Source organism: Pezoporus wallicus, unplaced genomic scaffold (genome assembly GCF_028554395.1).
Source record: "Pezoporus wallicus isolate ANWC-B61680 ecotype Strahan unplaced genomic scaffold, APGP_CSIRO_Pwel_v1 contig_7985, whole genome shotgun sequence".
Classification (NCBI taxonomy): Eukaryota; Metazoa; Chordata; class Aves; order Psittaciformes; family Psittacidae; genus Pezoporus; species Pezoporus wallicus.
Genome location: NW_026636538.1, coordinates 924,748 through 947,268, shown reverse-complemented (window position 1 = coordinate 947,268; position 22,521 = coordinate 924,748). Strand labels below are relative to the sequence as shown.

Here is a 22,521-nt window from a genome sequence, read left to right as displayed (position 1 = left end):
CATTTTTAACAACTGAAATCTTGACTGGTGACCAACTCAAGTCAAACTATGATTAACAATAACTGAAAGTCTGCTATACCATGTATTCTGAGGTCTGCATTTCTCAAAAGCCTTACTCACAGGACAATCCCATGGCTAGGAACTATTAATAAGGCAGTTTCCAAAGAGATGCAATTCAGTTACAACACAACAGTACCAGAAGTATTTCTATAAAGTTTGAAATGTTTTTAATATGTACATTCTTTCTTAGTAAATATTAAAGTAGTGCTTTTCTCTTGCACTTTTTTCATTAGACTTCTAAAAGGGCATCAGAAATACATTTTTCAACCCCCTCCAAACCAATGCACAGTTGTTACCTTCGTAACAAACACATATGAATTCTGTACACCTTTCCCTCCCCACAACAGAAATAAAAATATGCCATGACTATCCAATTACACATCATCACAACAGGTTTAAATTATGCATACAAATAATTCCAGAGCCCAACATACTGGATTTATGAAACCATTCCATGCATTCAACAACAAATAAAAAGAAAAAAAGAAAAAAAAAAAGATTAAGTTTCTTTAAATGGTGTTCTCTTTCTATCCAAGTACCAAAGTCTGGATTCAGTGTATCATTAAGACTAACCACTGCTTGAGTCATAGAAACATGACAGTACATAGATAACCAAACTTCTATTTATAGACAATATGCTATACAGTTACTACCTCTTTTAATGAATGTCAGATAAAGCAAGTTTCGCTTTCTAAGACACTGAAACTGCACATTAAGAAAAGAGTAAGAGGTGCTGCTAAATAGGTAACAACATTTTGAAAGGAGGCTATGTATTTATATGATCCTTCTTAATAGCAGCAGTTAATTAGCAGAGTTCCTATGCTGTTGGCTAGTTTGTTTCTTTTTCTCCAGAATGACAAACTATTCAAGCCGACTCACCCAGAAATATCACCAACTTTATCTTCAAGAGGACAAAAAACACTTTATGCAGTGAAAGCCCCTGGGGGCAGTCTCTCTCATTACATAAAATCTTGGTATTTTCTACAAAAGAGGCTCATAGCACAACATACAGATTGGAAACAGACATTTCAGACATACATTACAAACCTGAATTCGAAGGGTATTCTTTTTCATCTTTACTATGAAGACGACAAGTAAAATTATAATACTATTTACATGCAAATGACTCTGCATGATTTTGTAATATCCTATTTTTGTGTTTGCCTTAAGATACTCCTTGAAAAGCTGTACTTCAGTTCTAAATTTATTTTACATGAATCTTGACAGGTATCAGTCTCAGGCATTACTCCCTACCAGTGAATAAATCAATACTGTCAATATGCTCAATTTATTTTAACAAATCAATGTAGAGTGTCTTATGTTTCTGATATACAGGGGATAATTCCTGTGCACATTAGTATCCATTTAGTAGAAAATCTCTCCATTAGCAAAGTGCTTTTTCAGTACAATTAAAACCAGCTCGCTGCATTAAATATTTGCACCTTGCAATACTGCTGAACTGCAGTCAAATACAGTGAGAGTACAAAATCATTGATCAGTACCATGTGTTTCAGCTGCTAACAATTCTGTTTGTGCCACAAAACCAGAAGCCAATCACTGAAAAAAAATCTTGGCTCTTCTTTAACTGCATTTACCAGGTGATGTTGGTTACCATCCTTATCAAACACATTTTGTATAGGCTATTTACAGTGTACATGGCTGACCATGCACCTTACAGACACAAACACATCTGCCAGTTTGATACCATGTAATTACACAGTGCCTGAAAATGACAACACATCTTAAACACCATTTTAATTAACAGTTTCAAGCGGGAAATGGTCTTTATTTCATAACTGCTATACTTGCACGAGTTTTAATTTTTTTTATATAAAACGCTAACTCCTGTCCAGAAGTCTAGACACATTCTACATACTACAGGTTAAGGCAGTAAAAAAAAAATGTGTTCCTGATAACTGGTCTTGACAATGTCAATTAAAGCTGTCTGAAGCCACTCCAGTTCTCCAACAGAGCTCTGAAACACCAAATAATTTGCAAGTGAAAAAAAAATAATTAAGAAAACCCATCACTTTTCTTTCTTCAGAGTTTTAGTAATAGAGAACAACAGAACTGGGTAGGACAGAACAGAACGGGGTATGGCAAGTCAAAAAGCGTTGAGGGAAGGGAACGTCTGATTTCAATTGATTCCATGAGTTTACCAGTTGAAAGAATACAGTTTTAGATGGGAGTCTGACTCAACCAAGAACTGTACGGAATGAAGGAGAAACCCAATTTTATGCACATTACTGCGTTCTTAAAAATATACTGTTATCTTCAATAATTCAAGTAAGGTAATAGACATTATCAAAAATAACTTCATGAACCATACTTAAGTTTCAAATCACATTCTCAAACTTTTAACCCAAAACAGTTTTATTGTGTTAACTTCATATAATAAACCATGAAGGTCTGACTGTACAAATGGTTAATGATTTGCACTTGTGACTGCTGCAATAGCTAGCAGACTTGCTAACCAACTTACTGTAAAGATATGGCAGATTATATGTTTAATCAAAGCACTTTCATTTAGGCATGAAACAAATTCAAATGGTTGACATTCTGTGCTTCTAATGCATCACTCCTAAGAGAGGCAAGAAACACCCCCTATTGTACAGACATTTTTACAGAATACCCTTCCTTGAAATTAATCTTTTCTCCACAGTTGTAGATGAGAGTATAATCTGTTGTAAACAGGGCACTGTGTTGTAAAACCAGTTTAAATCAAGATCTCTCTCCAAAAGTTGGAAAAACAGACTCTTCAGCATGTCTTTCAAATGTAGCATGTTCTGTTTGCTATATGAGTTACTTTCCTTTGATTCCTTTTTAAAGACGTTTGTGTTCACAGCAGTTCTGTTTTTAAAAATTGTTTGAAATTTATATAAAATTCTGTACATGTTCACAAATTATTGCATAAACAGCATAATCTTCATGACAATATTCAGCAACACATGTCCATCTCAGGAAGTTCACGTTTCCCTTCTTGCTTTTTTCTTCTTTTTAACTTGTTTGGGGGATTCCCAGCTTTCTTCAGACTTTGCTAAAAGAAAACCAAAAACCAACATAACTATAGTGTTAGGTCTGAGAAAGTTTACAAAGAACTGACTTTAAAAATGCTGGATAGTACACCCCATATATTTTATGAAGTACTTTAGAGCAATCAACTAGCATGATTTTTGAAGGAGAGTTATACTCATCTGTTTCTCCCAAACAGTCTAATTTGAAACGCATCTAAACCAATGTTTGCTAATTTCAACCTATTATTTTATGCCACAAGTATATAGTGATATACAAAGGTAATTAATTTTGTAAATATTATTGACAATAAGAGTCATTATTTTTCAGCTTACTGGAAATACCATACACGTACACAGTTGACATTAAATGTTTACTTTTATCAGATTATGCTGGTTTTAACCACTAAATAAGTAACACTCCAAAAGAGTGTTTTTTAAGAACAATGAACTACGTGAGGATGTTGTTCCATGGAATCCTTAATCAAATCAAGAAGACGTATATTATTTTTTCAAATAGACTGCCTTGAAACATGCTGTCTGCCAGAAGTGATAAATGGGGTAAAATATTTTATATGCTGAACATAAAAGATGTTTTTTCAATTGCCGAGGCATGAATCAATCAGAAAAGCCTTCATATTTAAGAACCAGAACAAAAAGTTTTAAGTTAACACGTGGTTTGAAAGATTCTGTTTAATATATTCAAAACCAAGAAGCCAATTAGTGCAGTTGAATGAAACTAATATTATAAAATCATCTAGTTTCTTCTGCAGTCATTAAAAACTGATTCAGTACTTCAACACTTAGCCAGGAAGTTCTTACAAAATGTCAGTATTTATTAACCTCACTGAAAAGTCTAATTCAAAGACTTTTACCTTTAAGCAACACTTTCCGCATCCTGCCTGCCTTCCTAATTTTTCTGTCTTGTGGGGTACGTACTCTGGTACAAGCCCTTTTGCTAAGTACACCAGGATGTGTTTGACATCTTTGGACACAACATATTTTTAAAAAGCAATCTACCTGCAGTAGTTCAATCTGAAGTATGTGCTGTTAAGCTACAACAAACAACTGCATCACCCAGTATCTTTCTACTCTCATACCAGCAACTGTTTCCCTCCATGATTATGACATGGAAGCATATGGAAAAAGATGTTAATAAGCTGAGAAGCAAAAAAAAAAAAAAAAAACCCAAAAAAAAACAATTAAAAAAAACACCCAGTAGGTTGAATATTGAACTGCTTGTATTTTTCCAAGTTTTCCAAATTTTGGTAGCTAAACATCCTGTCAACTGCTATGTTAGTACCCATCTGTTTCACTGAAGACTCGCAAGCAGGCCTTTAGAAACAGCGCTGGCAGAACTACTTAATCACTGCATGGAGTCCCAGTCCTGATGGCAAAGAGTAAGTCCAAATGTCTGTTAAGGACCAGACAAGGCCAACAGACATTTTCAGTCACTCAAGCATATGAAGCCAGTGAAAACACATTTGTCAAATTATTTCAAGAAAAGCTAAAATACGGAAAGATACATAAATGAAGCACATAAAGCACGTAAGCACAAAAGTACCTGATATGGCCCTCTAGCCCCAGACCTCAGTGCAAAGCATTCCTACTATATATGCTCTGTGGGGACAAAAAGTACATGCTGCATTAAAAAGAATGAATTGTACCGAGAGATACTTACTCTGTGGAGGAGGCACACTGTTTTGCTTAATATTGGGACTAGAAACATCTGTCTCTGGCAGCATCTGTGGCACTTGGGAAGCGATCTTGTCAGACTCGCTCTCTGATACAATTATGGATGGCTCAGTAGAAACAGCAAGCGAAGGAGCCTCCTCAGGCTATTTGAAATGCAGAAAGAAGTTGACAAAGGTTTACTATGTCATACAGCAGTAAAACATTCTTATACAGTGTTATTCTGGCAGTATACTTAGTAGCTGCTGGAAAGATGGCACTGAAAAATTAAACCAATATTAAGATACTTCACAACTTGAGCTCAAGGCCACAAGACTATGACTGCCATCTAGTGTCAAAAAGACTCTAGAACTTATACTCAGGAGAGATGCAAGACAGTGAAGCTTACACACTGGGTTGCAAGGCAAATAGGCAAACTGTGTATGCCTAAATAGACAATACAAACCCAAAATTTTGTAATATTTAGAAAGCATTTGCTTTCTAAACATAACATTTAGAAAGTCATTCCTATCCGCTGCTCAAAACCCTCTGTATGCTGATATTAGAATACCAGATATTTGCAAGAGCAGTAAAAAAGTATTTCAGTGGAAACTACTGGAGGAGTAATTGCCAAAAGATACTTGTATTTTCCAATTATCTGGTCAACCTATTTTGAACGTTCCCACAACAGAGGCAAGATGTAACAGTAGCTCACTCTGTGGCACTTAATGGCACTGAAGTACAGTAAACCAGAAATCAGAATTTAAAAAAAACATTTTGACATTCCAATAGTAAAATCAGAACATAAACGTACGATTCCACTGCAGGTAACCTACTGACAAAAAGGTTTCAAATATTAGAAGCCTTCAAATACTAGAAAACAGTGCCTCAGTCAAGCGATAAACCCCAAACCTGACAGTGTTACTAAGAAGTCATGGCTATAGCTGTGCCGCAACAGCCAGAACCTGGAACTATCATAACAAAACAGTGAAGCCTACACCTAGCCCTGGATGTGGCTCTACACAGATCCTACACTGTAGTCACCAGTTAGTACTGTTTCCCTTGCAGTAAACATTTCAAAAATATAGCAAAACCAGAAAAAAAAGAGCAAAAATCTTTTATTAAAACCACACAGGAATCTGGAGGGTATCTCTCTAACCTTCCATGAGTACAGGAGTTTGACATACATCAGCCAAAAATGTTTTTTAATAACGATAATTGCAGTATTTCTTTTAATCTACTGAAAATACGGTAATCAATTTTTTTAGGATCAACCATGCTGGTAAAAATCAACTCCTATCCTGCAGGATTTCTAAGCTTAGCCAATTCTAATGTCTAATCAACCAGCAATCATCAGCTACACATAGAACAGAATCATAGAACAGTTAGTAGGGCTGGAAAGGACCTTGAGATCATCTAGTTCCAACCCCCCTGCCATGGGCAGGGACATCTCACACTAAACCATCTCACCCAAGGCTTCGTCCAACCTGGCCTTGAACACTGCCAGGGATGGAGCATTCACAATTTTCTTAGGCAACCCACTTCAGTGCCTCACCACCCTAACAGGAAAGAATTTCCTCCTTATATCCAATCTAACCTTCCCCTGTTTAACCCATTACCCCTTGTCCTATCAACTACAGTGCCTAATGAAAAGTCCCTCCCCAGCATCCCTACAGGCCCCCTTCAGATACTGGAAGGCTGCTATGAGGTCTCCAAGAAGCCTTCTCTTCTCCATGCTGAACAGCCCCAACCTTCTCAGCCTATCTTCATATGGGAGGTGCTCCAGTCCCCTGATCATCCTCGTGGCCCCCTGGACTTGTTCCAACAGTTCCATGTCCTTTTTATGTTGAGGACACCAGAACTGCACACAATACTCCAGGTGAGGTCTCACAAGAGCAGAGTAAAGGGGCAGGATCACCTCCTTTGACCTGCTGGTCATACTCCTTTTGATGCAGACCAGGATACGGTTGGGTTTCTGGGCTGCGAGCGCACACTGAAGCCGGCTCATGTTCATTTTCTGATCGATCAACACCCCCAAGTCCTTCTCCACAGGGCTGCTCTGAATCTCTTCTCTGCCCAACCTGTAGCTGTGCCTGGGATTGCTCCGACCCAGGTGTAGGACCTTGCACTTGGCATGGTTAAACTTCATAAGGTTGGCATCAGCCCACCTCACAAGCATGTCAAGGTTCCTCTGGATGGCATTCCTTCCCTCCAGCGTATCAACCGAACCACACAGCTTGGTGTCATCGGCAAACTTGCTGAGGGCGCACTCAATCCCACTGTCCACGTCACCAACAAAGATGTTGAACAAGACCGGTCCCAACACCGATCCCTGAGGGACACCACTCATTACTGGTCTCCAGCCGAACATTGAGCCATTGACCACAACTCTTTGTGTGCGGCCATCCAGCCAGTTCTTTATCCACCGAGTGGTCCATCCATCAAATTGATGTCTCTCCAATTTAGAGACAAGGATGTTGTGTGGGACAGTGTTGAACGCTTTACACGAGTCCAGGTAGATGACATGAACTGCTCTACCCCTGTCCATCAGTTCTGCAGCCCCATCATAGGCGGCCACCAAATTGGTCAGGCAGGATTTCCCCTTGCTGTCACCAAGCACTTTGTTTTTTTTTTTCTTGTGACTCAACACGCCTTCTAGGAGAATCTGCCCCAAGATTTTGCCAGGCAGAGGTGAGACTGACTGGTCTGTAATTCCCTGGGTCATCCATTTTCCCCTTCCTGAAAATGGGGGTTGTATTTCCCTTTTTTCAGTCGTCGACAACTTCACCTGACTGCCATGATTTTTCAGATACGATGGCCAGAGGCTTAGCATCTTCATTCACCAGCTCCTTCAGGACCCGTGAATGGATCTCATCAGGTCCCATGGACTTGTGCACGTTCAGGTTCTTAATATGGTCTTGAACCAGATCCTCTCCTACAGTGGGCCCAAGGTCTTCATTCTCACAGTCCCTGCATCTGCCTTCCAAGACTTGGGTGGTGTGGTCAGAGCATTTGCCAGTGAAGACCGAGGCAAAGAAGTCGTTGAGAACCTCAGCCTTCTCCGAATCCAGGGTAGCCAACTCTTCTGATAGCTTCTGGAGAGGGCCCACATTGTCCCTAATCTGTCTTCTATTCACAATGCACCTATAGAATCCCTTCCTGTTATCATAGAACCCCTTCCTGTTAACATGAACTCTAACAAAATGGATGTGGTGTGTAGAACAGGAGGAGTTCTTAAAGCTCCTAGTTCTGCAAGATAATTGGTTCAGGTCACTGGCACCATAGTTTCATTAGGACAGAGTCACTCTCCAACTGCAAGTAAAGAAACTTAAGATTTAATGACATACTGCTGACTAACAAACATGTTGCAGCTTGAATACTGAAGCATGCAGTATTACTGCAAATGTAACAATACAGGTATCTACAGCATTATGTGGACATTTTCCCAAATACCATACTTCTGTGTGAACTTTGGAGGAGGGAAGTGGATTGTGGTACCAAACATTAAGAACTGAGTTCTACTCTTTGCTAGGATATTTTGTGCTAACAAAGCATTTTAGAAAGGAAAACTTAGACGACGAATAAAGCCTTTTTTACAGAATCGGAGAATGGTCTGGGCTGGAAGGGACCTTTTGAGAATATAAAGTTATAATTCTATAATTTATTAATGAAGTAGTGACTTGTGAAATTGTCAGAAATAAAGGACTTTCAAAGATATCTCTTAATTTAAAACCTGGGCCTGCTGATAAAATGCAAAGGTTGCCACACAGTCCAATATATGTGAATGATATAACTGCCAGATAAACCACCAAAAGTGTTCAACATTCAGCTGTTGCTGGTCTTTATATTTTGGTTTACAACTTATTTGCATTCAATTATTTTTTCCTCATATTTAGTTCTCAAGTTTTGGAGCACTTGCTCAAGACTAGATTATCTGCCTTGGAAACATAAGTCACCCATTTCACACATCAGTCACAGATGTTTCTAAAGTTTCTAAAGTTTCCAAAACTTTCTGGAACAGCCAAGTTGAACAATATCAGAAAGCATCTTTGCATGTGTGAAATTACAACGAAGCCCAATCTATTGGCAAAGATACTTTATAAAGACTGACAGATCATCTGCCTTGCCAGATACAACAACGCACAATTTGTCCTTTATCAAGTCCAACTAAGTTCCAGAGAATGTTGATAATAAAAATTTTATGTGTCCTTTGCCCCTACACCAAGTAATTTCACACAGGTAATTTCTTGTTTCACAAAATTGCTACTAACACAGCTATACAGAGGCACACATGCAAACAGAATTTAAGACTCAAGGGTAACAGAAGCAATCAAGCTTCCAAAAAGTAGCGCACAGAGCAGCTCTACATCAAAGCTGATGCCAGCAAATTAACTAGGAATGGTTCTGAACACTAAACAACTGAGCAAAGTGTACTAAAACTTGACTGGTATTTTGGCAGTAGTGACACCTTGTGAGAAAAAGTAAAATATCAAACTGCAGATAAAAGGAATCATTACATGTGGCTGAAGAATATTTCTTAAATCAATTTACATTTCTAAACAAGCAACAGCTAGCCTTCTGGGATGCACCAGTACACCTCTTTCTAGATGTCAAAGAAACCACCTTCAAATCACAATTTAAATATGAGATTTCTGACTATGCATTTTCAGATATGGCCTCCAACACAAAACAGTGTATTTGAAGTTTTAAAAAACCCACACATGGCCAGGAAGAAGGCCATTTCCACATATAGGTGTTTTTTCAGATACAGCTTCAAAAAGCCACAAAACCCACCTCTGCATTAGTCAGAGAAAAGAGGCAGCTGTTGCTAACCTTGAATACGGGTTGGACCTAAACACAATTACAGTAAAGGCTGTACTTCAATGTAGAAGTAGATATTTAGAATAACCTAAAAGTACAACTGAATGTGCTTTTCAAGGCACATGTTCTCCATGAACACTTCCTGTAGTTTCCTTTGGTAACCTGAAGTCTCTCATAAAAGATCCTGTTCTAATGTTTTCATTAGAATCTGAAGACCTTATTACTGTTACAAAGCAAACGCTTAGCAATGAAAAAGTAAACCTCTATATTCTGACAGATATTCTGTGGTAGTAAACTGCTGTCACACTGGTATTGTTCTCTCTTTATGGAACACAAATCCAGTATCACTAGAAAAATTAAATGATACTTCTTCCTATAATGTGATGCTTGTAGGATGACGGTATCTAAAAGCTGCTTGTTGGAGAGAGATTAAAGAGAACTTCTATTGTCTAGAATATCTGTTTAAATTGTGAGCTGAAGCAAACAGTTTATGCTTTGATTCAGATGAAACTTTTCTTACACATTTATTAATCTCAGCATAGCCATTAAAAATCAAATTTAGACTGCACTTATTTCAGAATATACTAAGTTAGTAACACTTCATTCTGTTGCAATGAAACAATAAAATACACTTAAGTCTTGCACTTTGACCTATTAGTTCTTAGGTTTCCAGATTGCTTGAATTTTCAAACAAGAAAGTAATTTGACAGTCACAAAAATGACTACTAATTCAGAAGATACTCCTCTTCAAAGCAGACATCCTTTCTAAAATTTGTAACTGACCTATAGCTAAAATCCAACCTCTCAATCCCCTCTATATTCATAAACATACAGCCTGAAACAGTATTCTTACTGTAACTCTACATACACAAATTAATGTTTCAATGGACTTTGAGCATTTCCAAATCAGAAATTGTAACATAAATCCAATTCTGTATCCCTACCTTAGCTGGTTCACTAGTACTTATGGTCTTCAGAGAAAAAGCTATTTCCTTCTGTGGTTGAACTTTTGAGGTATCCTCCTGAAATTCCTCTCCAGCTTCTCTATCCAGTTCTTCAGGGTCCTACAAAAGTGGGATGGGAGAGGGGGGGGAAGAGCCTGTGTTTACAGTAAATTTCATAGAAGCACAAAATGATTTGAGTTGGAAGGGACCTTTAGGATCATCTAGTTCCACCCCCCTGCCATGAGTACAGACACCTTCCACTAGACCAGGTTGTTCAAAGCCCCATCCAATCCATCCCCATCCAAAGCCCCAGTGGCCTTGAACGCTGCCAGGGATGGGGCATCCACAGCTTCTCTGGGCAACCTGTACCAGTGTTTCACCACCCTCACAGTGAAGAATTTCTTCCAAGTATCTAATCTGAATCTCCCCTCTTTCATTTTAAAACCACTACCCCTTTGTCCTATCTCTACGCGTCCTTGTAGAAAGTCCCTCTTCAGCTTTCTTGTAGGTCCCCTTTAGGTACTGGAGGGCTCCTCCAAGGTCTCCCTGGAGCCTTCTCTTCTTAAGTTCTAACTCTTCTTCCTTGCACATCAGTTCTGTTGCCATAATCAGCTTCTGTAACTAAGAAAATCTATCTATAAAAATTTTAAGTAGTGGGCTAATATTAGCTCATGCTAACACTCAAAATTTATAGAACAACACATTACAAAAATACCCATAGGATGCAGTGATATCCCAAGAGCAATACCCTTCACGCAATTTACTAGCAAAAATCCCAATCTGTGAATTAACTGCATTTCACACTCCTGTGAAATTGTAAGATGCAAAATTAAATGGAAGTTATGCCAAAAACTTTGCAAAAGTATCGTGATGAGACTTGACTGCTCCCAATTCTGTGCTTTCTTATACGTGGATGCAAGCTCTGCATATTAAACTGTACATTTTTTACATATTAAGCTTTAAGATTCTTGCAACCCTATTTAGTTTGCCATGATGCCTTTAAAATAAATTATCTTGATACAGAAACTCGAATTACCCAAAGTATCCAAGAGTTTCAACCTTTACCCCTTAAACACTCTTAATAGTGAAAAGTTTTCATTTCAGATGATGAGCAAATAGTTGTATTTGTTTATAGCATCAGAAGAATCCTGTGGTGGTAAACAGTAAATAGAACACATCTGCAGTTTCAAGCTGGAAGTAGCCCTGAAACTTTGTTCCTTCACTTACTTCCCCTGGAACCTTGTGAAAATGCAGTCACAGTCTGTTGATTCTTGACAGGAAAGAATATATATTGCGTTATACCTAGCTCTGAAGGTAGCTTCCACTGCCTTTACCAACACTGAACTCAACAAATGTCAGTGTGAACAGTGTCAGTGAGATAGACAATGCTGTTTAAATGAACATGCTCCATTTTCAGAGGATAAATATATAGGTTTTACGTGAGTCTGAAGTAGAAGTGGCAAGTTAAATTACTGAACTACTATAACAAGGATAATGTATGCAATAGTAGCAGTTCTGTCTGCTCCTGTCAAGTAACCAAAACCAATCTTTCATAAAAATTTAATACAGAGAAATTCTCTTATTTCAACTGATGATCTCATAGACTGATGGATTAAAGGAAAAAGCAACAAAATCAGAATGATTAGAAACCAATGGATAGAATAAATGAATCTGCTTATGTTAATATGGACAGTAGGATTCCGTTTGACATATACAACCTAAAAAGCACCTCACAAGCAATGGAGAAAAAAAATACTTCAGAATGCACTCACTGACCTTAGCATCCATGCAAGACATCCACAAATACCTTAACAATATAACAAATAACAAATAACCCTAACCTATTGATCTTGACTAATACTAGAATGTGACAGATTTCAATTACAAAAAAAGCTGCAGTAATAGTACCCTCAGTTTCAATCTGCTTAAAAAAATCTCACTCTGAATTGACAGCAGCACCCACCTCCACACAACTTTAAAAGTTCTAAAGAGTTAAAAAGAGTGTAATAGGAATTTAGTCTTTTAAAACTGTTTTATTAAAAATCTCAGACTGAAAACATGATAATCATAAAAAGCAAATTCAAAGTGAGAACAGCTGAAGTTACGCTTTCTGCCTCTCTCCAATTCACATAGATTCAACAGAACATTTAATATTTTGTAAATAATGTAAATTATGAATGACTGTCACTACAAGCAGAAGCAGACTGTATTCTGAGCATGGGCTATTAAAAGCTTTTTCCTACTAGGAAAGTACTTGGTTTTTGTCTATTCAAATATGAGTCAATTGCCAAGTGAATGAAGTGCAAACTGCTTTTCCTATTTTTACAAATCTGTTTCAACATAATTCTTAAAAAGCTATTTAAGTAACACAAAACTCCAACCATCCTCAGTCTGCAAATACTATCCAATTCAAATCTGACTCACAGAGCAGCTTCATCTACTGAGCCTGCGGCACTGATACTTGCCATTTCGTATAAATCAAGCTCCAACAGTACTTCAGAAAACCACTATATTCTCCCAGAACTGTACTTTAAGGTAGCCTAAGAGAATACTTAAATTTCCTTCGTTCTCCTAGCTAGCTATATCCACCAAGGCAGCTGGACAAAGGACATGAGAAGAAGGTTTCCCATGCAGAGAAAGTTCCTCCTGGAAGTAACCCTACAGTACAGAATCCCAACTACTTTCCCCAAAATCCAGCAAAACTATGTCGAACTAACGAATCAAATGTGGGATAATTGAAGGAAATACTAGCAAGAGAAGGATTAAATCTTAAGAAACAACAGTAGACAATCCAATACCATAATGAAATTAATTTCCCCCAAATAATTTTTGCTTTAGTCACTAATATACAAAAATAATGTGATTTTATGAATTTCTCACAATTGCATTTCAGACTATCGAGATTTCATTCCATTTACCTGTGCAGGAGAGTTAGTTTCTTCACCCTGCTTCTTCTTTTTCTTCTTCTTTTTCTTGGATTTGCCACTTGTAGAACTCTGAAGAACAGGCTCTGCTTTTTCTCTTTCATTATCTGAAGCCTTCATATGGGAATATAAAGTATTAGCCTTTAAACTGGCAATGAAACATGCCTTTTATAGACTAAACAAATTAGCTCTAAGGAATTTAATTGCATATGAAAGTATAAATGCATACCATCTTATCTGTTCAGTTAATTTTAGGAAAACATGCTACCTGGTAATAGAGGTACAGGAGCCGAGAATGAAAAAGGAACAGAACATCATGCACTGGTGGCATGGAAAAGCTGTTTTTCATACAGAGAGTTAAATACTGTTATGAAGAATTTATGAAAAGAAATCTAAATCCTCTCTTAGTCTACAATGATAAGGTAATCCTTTTAATATGGTGAGACTGTAAGACATGATAGGGAGCTAAGTGGCTATTTTCTGAATAACAACATTCAGCATTTTCCTTCTCTGTGTACGTATTAACAGAACTGTGATGCTCTTATCAGTGTAAAAGAGATGAGAGATTACCTTTATCACCACCATTAAATTACTAAGAAATGGCAGTGGTGAGGTCAAACACTTGGAGCTAAGGAGAAAATATCACCTTTTACCTTCTGAACATCAGGGATCTCTTCAGTTTGAGGAACAGAAGCAACTTTCTCTTCATCTACCCAGTTTCCCCACTCTTCTGCAGGTGCATTCCAATCAGAACTGGGATCAGCTGAAGAAAGTCCATCTACAAAGATTATAAAGATTTTTTAGGAATGTCTCCTTACTTTAGCAGGTGCTATTTGATAGTTTAAAAATGAAAAAAAGAGAATCTATGCATAAAATAATTTCTTGGTATCAAGGTATAAAGATTAATTTCCTGTATTTATGAGGGAAAAATACTAGATTTCAATGACAGGTGGAAGACTTTTGTAAGTAATGAGTATAACAGTTACTTTACAGAGCTATCCTATTACAAACAGCAGCAGCTAGCTAGATGCAATCGCTTTGAGATATTTTTCTAGACTATGTGAAGAGCGACAAATTTAAGGGTTGTTCTCTTAAACGTTCCTAGTTTGTGAAAAAATTAAGGTGAGCTATAACACTGATCAATCTTACCTTCGTAAGAATTCTTTACAAGTCATATCTGGAAATGGAAAGCTTACAAGATGACTTTTGACTCGGTAACACTTTCCATTTTTAATAAATGTTTTAGTTGGAGAATAAAGGTTAAGTCCCCCTTTCATTCTGCTGTCATTCATTTATGATGGCACATATCTATGTTGTCACACAGGAATGACAGATCTAAAGTGTCATCTACGTAAAAAAAAATATCTGAAGGGAAAAACTAAGCCTTAGACTCTGTTTAGTAGAAAGTACAAGCCACTTTTAAAAACAGAACACCATTTCACATTAACATCACTAATATTTCTCAGCCTCAGTCTATGCCAGATTGAAGGAGAAGCAGCAAACCTGGTCTGCCAACTACAGTAGGATTCAGATTAAACATGTGAAAACTAAGTCGAAATGAAAAGCAGTAATAAAACCAATTAAATCTATTGGCAAGCATTATGAAACAAAAAATACATTAAGAGACCTTAAGATTACTTATTAGCCTTTTTCACCTCTTGCTTTCATATAAAAATATTACTTCAATTACACTTTGGACACTAAAATTCACCGATTTGAAAGAAGCCAATTACTGCCCAACATAACACTTCACAGCTACTGCTCTTTCACTACTTGCTTATAAAAAAAAAAAAACTAATAAAATTAGTAGTGTTTGTACATAATTTCCTTGTCTGAACCAGCTAGTGCAACAAGGTGTTAATCTGTGCATTACATCGGCCTAAACATCCATTATTTCCCTATTTCTATTCATGTACACTTAATTAACTGACACCTATGACCAAATTACTGTATTAACAGAAGCTATAGCCATAAACACTCTATGTTCAGAAATGTGAATGAATTATGCTTTTGATAATATGCAAAACTGACTGCTTTCAAATTATTAACTGAAATATGCTTCCCTTATCCTTAAGCAGGATAAAAGACAAAAGAGAAGTTTCAAAGTGTTCTGGTATCTGAGCAGGCATGCCAAAACTTGTGCAGTTAAGGACTGCATCAACCCATTCCACTTCTGCAGTCATTAAACAAGAAGCTGTTCTCCGAGAAGGTAACATGCAAGGTGGCTTTTCTGGCCAACTTCTTGAACAATTTTTCAGGTCAATGACCTAATGAGAGGCACTAAATAGTTTCTCTCGAACACTCTTAGATCTGACTGAAAAGAAGCTGTCAATTACAAAGCAGAACAAAAAGTGAATTTAAGGCTAAAAGCTTTCTCCACGTGTAATGTTTCCTTAACAAATACTTAGGAATGGCTATAACTTTATGACACTACAGCCCAATTTATGGAGAGACTGTGGTAAGAACTACAGGAATATTTTAAAATTGGCAGGGAGGGGGAAAGGGAGAGTAAACACTGATTTGCTACAATTCCCAAGTAATTTTAGTGATTTCTAACCTGCATATGCTTTCCATACATATAATAGCTTCCTAACTTTTGCTAAATGAGAAAGTAAGTTCGATCAATTACAAGAGTCTTATGTCACATAAGTTTTCAGTAAGGTACAAGCATGTAAAAGCAAAATGTGTGACTCAAATACAATCTGCTAAATATGTCTTTTGCAGACTTGCAGTAAATTTTCCTTATCATTTGCAGTAAGACTGCTTTAAGTGATTACTAAGATTTTCTAGCAAAAGCCAGAAGCACATTAAAATGCATGAGCTCTCTTTCACTTCTGCATTTCAATACCTAAATATTTTTCCTAAAAATTAACCATTTTCTGTTATCATTCATCAAAACACTTCTTCCTGCTTCTTCAAACAGTCGATTAGCTTTAAAGCAGTAAAGCATTCCAGGTTTCTCTTCAGATGCTCACAACTGGCTAAATACAAGTAACTAATATAAGAAACTACACTTCAAAGTAATGGTAATTAACAAAATTTTCTTAATTAACATTTTAGAGGAACATACTTAACCCAGACCATTCGTCATCAACAGGAGCTTGAGCATGACTTAAATCCCACTGGAAATCAGAAGTACCAGCCTGAGAAACTGACTCGCTGTTGGATCCTGAAAAGGAATAAATAAAATTGTACTTGTATGTTAACAAGCTCCCCGAGTTTTCTTGGACAAAAAATCCAATCAAAGTAGGAAAAGAAGACAGAAGGCTCAAAGAAAAAAAATCTGCTTCTATGAACAGCACAGGACAGGAAAACTACAAAGCTTTTGAAAATTAAGATATATTCAGAAAACAAGGAAACTGAAGAAGGAAGACAAAATTAAGTCCTGAGAAGAATATGGAAAAAAAGAGGTAAGGGTGAATAATAACAGTCTATAAGGCTTTCAGCAGTCTCCTCAAACTGAAAAAAATACAATGAAATATTACTACCCCGTATCAGTAAGAACACTTACAGGGAGCTTAAATGAACAGTACTAGAAAGAAACCCCAGTAATTACATTGCAGATATAGCAATTAAATTATTCATTACTAAGAATCCAATTGTCATTTCAGATACAGGTTTTCAGGAACATAAAAGCAGCATGACAAATAACACTAAGGCCAATAAAAGCCATGATAACAGAAAGATTTAAAGACATCTAACACCATTATTTTGAGGAAAAAAAAAAAACCAAGAAACATTCCCAAATAGAAACAATGTTATTAAAATAAAAAAATAAACCAAAAAACATTACTTGTGAGACTGAAAAGAAAAAAAAAGTCATTTTCTTACTTTGCGACTTACTTTGGAAGTGAAGTTTAAATAGGGCAATAACTACCTGGGTCTTTATTTTATAAACCACCTCTGCAAAATATCCCTGGCGGTGTTCAAGGCCAATTTGGACAAAACCTTGGGTGGCATGGTTTAGTGTGGGGTGTCCCTGCCCACGGCAGGGGGATTGGAGCTAAGTGATCTTAAGGTCAACCAGGGATGGACTCTTCATTAGGGACTGCAGTGACAGGACAAGGGGTAATGGGTTAAAACTTAAACAGGGGAAGGTCAGATTGGATATAAGGAGGAAATTCTTTCCTGTTAGGGTGTTGAGGCACTGGAATGGGTTGCCAAGGGAGGTTGTGAATGCTCCAGGTTGGACGAAGCCTTGGGCGAGATGGTTTAGCGTGAGGTGTCCCTGCCCACGGCAGGGGTGCTGGAACTAGATGATCTAAAAGTCCTTTCCAACCCTAACTATTCTATGATTCTATGAAAATATACCTCAGATGACATGAGCCTCGACATGTTCTCATTTTTTTTGCTAGCCAGCCACAAGTAAGTAGTAAATATTTATTCATGTGGTCACTTTGCATTACAACATTGTTGGCTAAGGGGCACCAAAGATGCTGAATATATTTCACTGCTTTCACACTTCTCTTTCAATTAAAGTCAAATGGTAATATTGCAGATGAAACTCAGCTCAGCCTTGTCCCACTTTATTAACTACACTTTCTTAAGTTTTAGCCTCAAGACCGAAGGTGAATTCAAGTGGCTCCCTTTGCAGGTAGGGAGGAGATCCTGCCCCTCTACTCTGCTCTTGTGAGACCTCACTTGGGAGTATTGTGTACAGTTCTGGTGTCCTCAACATAAAAAGGACATGGAGCTGTTGGAACAAGTCCAGAGGAGGGCCACGAGGATGATCAGGGAGCTGGAGCACCTCCTATATGAAGATAGGCTGAGAAAGTTGGGGCTGTTCAGCCTGGAGAAGAGAAGGCTGCGTGGAGACCTCATAGCAGCCTTCCAGTACCTGAAGGGGGCCTATAGGGATGCTGGAGAGGGACTCTTCATTAGAGACTGTAGTGATAGGACAAGGGGTAATGGGATAAACCTTAAACAGGGGAAGTTCAGAGTGGATATATAGAGGAAGTTCTTTACTGTGAGGGTGGTGAGGCACTGGAACAGGTTGCCCAAGGAAGTTGTGAATGCTCCATCCCTGGCAGTGTTCAAGGCCAGGATGGACAGAGCCTTGGGTGACATGGTTTACTGTGAGGTGTCCCTGCCCATGGCAGGGGGATTGGAACTAGATGATCTTAAGGTCCTTTCCAACCCTAACTATTCTATGATATGTTATTTTATTATAAAACACTGTTTCATCTTTTTCTTTAAGAGAGCGTCTGTAAGATTTCATTAAGTTCTTTGGACCTTGGCATGTATTTATAACTTCTTTGTTATCATGGCTCATATGTGCCCAAAGAATGAAGCACGCATGAGCCAGGACACTGATATTGAGTTCCACAGTTAAAACTGTGAAGTGCAATACAAGTAAACAGACTAAATGCAACAGCACTGGACCAGCTACTTACTAGAAGAAAATGTCCACGCCAAGATCATTAGATTAACTAGAATAAGCAAGAGCAAAAAACCTGACGTATGATCCCTTTATCGTATAATAACTCACTGCAGCATTTATGTCAGTAGTTTAACACACAAGATTTGTTATAAAGCCAGGTTTGCACTCTGTAGCAATTTCACCCTGCAAATAAGAAAACCCCAGAGCTCAGCTTTCCCACCCGACATACAGAAACTGAAGACTTCAAAGCCTGTCTATGAAACTGAAGCATTACTTTCAAAATAGGTTTCTTGAAGGGGAAAAAACCCAACCATAAAATAACAAATCTCCCAGAAGATCAGGGTAAGAGTGTCTTAGAAAGCAATCTTGAGATCTCCAAACTGAGACACAGCAACACTGAGCAATCTCTTATACCCATTATTTAGACTTAACACACGAACAGGAAGGCTAAGTACGAAATATCACCTCCTTATTGATCTACCTATTGATTATTAATTTACAACAGTTACTTTACTGCGTAATTTCAACATAACAAAAAAGCTTTCTGGACTTCCACAGAACATGTTTTCCACCTGTTTCCAGCTACCAGTACGATTTTTGAATAACAATGAGAAAGATGCACATCAGTAACACTTGGCAAATTCTATTTCCACCTGGTGGAGTATAAGAAAGTGCGTGTGTGTGGAAATTAAAAAAAAAAAAAAAAATCTTTGGAAGGGCATGGCATACATACCAGAAACTCCAGGAGTTAATCCAAAGGAAGAGAAAGAAGTAGAATTCTGTTCAGAGGTATTAATCCTTGCATCCACATTCCAAGCAGCTGTGGGGGAAGGGAAAAAACAAAAACAAAACAAACTTGACACTGCTGGCAATGCTGAAAAAGTTATTTAACTGTGAATAGGGTCAGAACCAAAGTGGACATTCCAGCCATTTTAACATTTCACACAACTGAGGGCATTATTTTGCTTGTTACATCAGATAATCAGTGCTGAGAGAGATGTGACTGTATGAATGCTCAGCTTAAAACAATTTTCAAGCTTTCTAAGATCTTCCCTCTACAGCATTTTGCATACAGAAATTTCTCACAAAGGAAAGGTAAATCGTGTTCTGAGCCCCACAGTATAACTATTCTTTCCATTACTGTAATAATTTAAGGTACTGAAAAGCATATTTATTAACTCTGTAGATGAAACCTAGCTTGAAGCAAACTGGACATATGTTAAAAACCACAACTGAGCTCAGAACAACTTCTGACAAATAGGAGATGCTGCTTAAAAATTAAGATACACCTGCCTGTTAAGTGCAAGGTAAAAAATAAGCAGAAATAATCAGTAGCACTAATGTGTCAAAAGTAACAATGGGTTAGAGTAATAACTTGGATTTATTTAACTGGAGGGGCAGGTGCTCAAAACTGGGCAGACTATTCCAGATGAGGTTGAAGAACTAGACAATCGCTATCCCCAAGCTACTGACTCCTGTTAATACAGCCCAAAATACTGTTGCTGTCCTTTGCTGCCAGGGCCTATGGCTGGTTCATGTCTAGCTTCGTGTCCACCACGACCCCTTATACATCGAGCTGCTCTCCAGACAGTCCTACCCAGGTGCAGCACTTCACATTTGTCCTTGTTGACCCTCCTCAGTTCCTGTTGGCCCATTCCTCCTGGTTTAGATCCCTCTGGATGGCACCCCTGATCTGGACGGCATCAACTGCTCTCCCCTGCACCTCCAATTCTGGTGTAACCTGGGAATCTGATGTGAATGACACTTTGCTGTCTTCTCAAAGTCATTTATAAGGATGGACATAGACAGGACAGCCCTGCATATCCCTGCAATATCCCCCTTGTTATCAGCCTCCAGGTAGAACAGAACTCATCAAAAACTTCCTTTGAGCCAGTTTTTTGACCATCCTAACTTGGATACAACAATATTGTGAGAGACAGAGTTGAAAGCATTACTGAAGTCATCATACAAGACATCCACTGCTCTCCCCTCACTCACAAAACTCTCCATTTTACCAGAAGCAAGTCTGCGTGGTCAGGCACAATGTATTCTTGGTAACAAAATCAACAACGGGCTTGTCAAAGTCACCAAGAACTACCTTATTAGAATATACAGCAGAATACAGCTAACTGGAATATGAATAAAGCCCTTTCCCTCTACTTGGCAACAGTTCACATCTACTTCCAGCAGTTCAGTCTCTGGAAACCCATTTTAAGATATGCGAGACAAATAAGAGAGGTCTAGATTAAAGCAACACTGCTGACTACAGAGAAACTGTGCTTTCCATAAGACACTAGGATCACTTACACTGAACAGTGGGAGGGACCATACTGCAGCATCTACTATTACGTTCAGGACTGCTGCCCAAAGAAAAACAAAGACTTCTCCTTTCATTATTATTATGGACAGTACAAGTTATGAAGGCAAAAAATTGTACCAGAGAACACTAAAAACAATTTCTAATGAGAAAAACAATGTAACATTAGATATCAGGAGAGCTGAACAATCTGTGACTGGAGCCTAAATAAACACCCACCAGAAACACACACAGTTGATTTGACCATGTTGGATCAACAGAACAGACTTATAACCTGGGTTTTAAGGCTTTAATTAAAGAAGAAAGTTACACTTCAAAATTACTTAGTAATCGCTTTCAGAATTTTAGTAAAGGGGTATAAAAAGTCTGATTCCTTCTCAGAAATAATTTTATTTTAGTTATTTATTTTACAGTTATACTGTAAAGATATTAAGCCATTAGAACTAACAGTAAACAAAAAGCTGCTTAGTTCACAAAACCACTCCATGATACTTCTACAATATATAAACATTAAACTATTTTAAGAGATTCACTACTAAAAAAATATACTTATCTAAAAATGTTTAAGTGAAAAACATTTTCTTTGGAATAGCTTACCAATAGGTGTGAACAAAGAACGTTCTTTCCAGGGCCTGCCCACCAGGGTTACACCCCAATCCTTTCCATTTCCATTAGCATCTCCAGTGTCCTGGCCCCAAGCCAATGTCTCAGTCTTCCTTTTCCCAGCTCCAGTTGAAGAAACAGATGTCCATTTCTCCTCCCCTACACCAATCTGTGAGGAGATTTTTACAGACTTCTCATTCCAGCTTCCTCCATTTACTGTATGGCTTTCACTCAATCCTGGAGAAACTTAAATACAGGCATAATGAAAGCATTATATAAAATAAGAACTGGATGAAGAATGAAAACATGACTTATATGCATATACACTTAAAAATTTAAAAAAAAAGTACAAATGAACAGCAGCTTTGCTACACCAGTGCGATACAGAAGAGCTGCTGCTCTATCTCAGCTGATTTTCCAGTTCAGATGACATGCACCATCTGTCTACTAACTTGAAGGGTGAGGAAAAAACAGCACTAAACTGCATTCTCCTTCCTGCATCCCTTTTTTTATATGGCTGGTATCTTGGTGAACCAGTGCCTCTACATTAGAAAAAAAAAGGGGTGGGGGTGCTTTCAACACTGACAGGTAATTTATCTCAGAGTATGGCAATGATTTGTGAATACCCCCATGCAGTAAATTGAAAGAAATTTCTATTCCGTAACTGCATACTTCCTGTTCTCTAAGCAGGAAGTAGAAGAAATGAGCAAGGATTAGAAAATGCTTTCTAAACGCTACACAGGATTTACAAAGAGCACAGCTACCATACTGACCATAGCATCCAACAAGA

The 22,521-nt window shown here is 37.8% G+C and overlaps 1 protein-coding gene across 3 annotated transcripts in view; it reads right to left on the bottom strand.

Annotated features, from left to right (window-relative positions):
- Window positions 1-204: 204 nt before the first annotated feature.
- MTDH (metadherin) overlaps window positions 205-22,521 on the bottom strand; it is a 36,806-nt gene continuing 14,489 nt past the window's right edge. Inside the window, exons 6-13 of one of the 3 annotated variants that reach the window (XM_057400513.1) lie at window positions 21,726-21,977; window positions 19,545-19,631; window positions 16,502-16,600; window positions 14,085-14,209; window positions 13,426-13,545; window positions 10,508-10,627; window positions 4,753-4,909; window positions 205-3,097 (exon numbers count right to left, since the gene is read on the bottom strand). In XM_057400513.1, coding sequence (XP_057256496.1) covers window positions 3,027-3,097; window positions 4,753-4,909; window positions 10,508-10,627; window positions 13,426-13,545; window positions 14,085-14,209; window positions 16,502-16,600; window positions 19,545-19,631; window positions 21,726-21,977 — 1,031 coding nt within the window. In that variant the 3' untranslated portion in view covers window positions 205-3,026. The remainder of the gene's footprint in view (window positions 3,098-4,752; window positions 4,910-10,507; window positions 10,628-13,425; window positions 13,546-14,084; window positions 14,210-16,501; window positions 16,601-19,544; window positions 19,632-21,725; window positions 21,978-22,521) is intronic. The other 2 variants (XM_057400515.1, XM_057400514.1) reach the window with 2 other exon arrangements.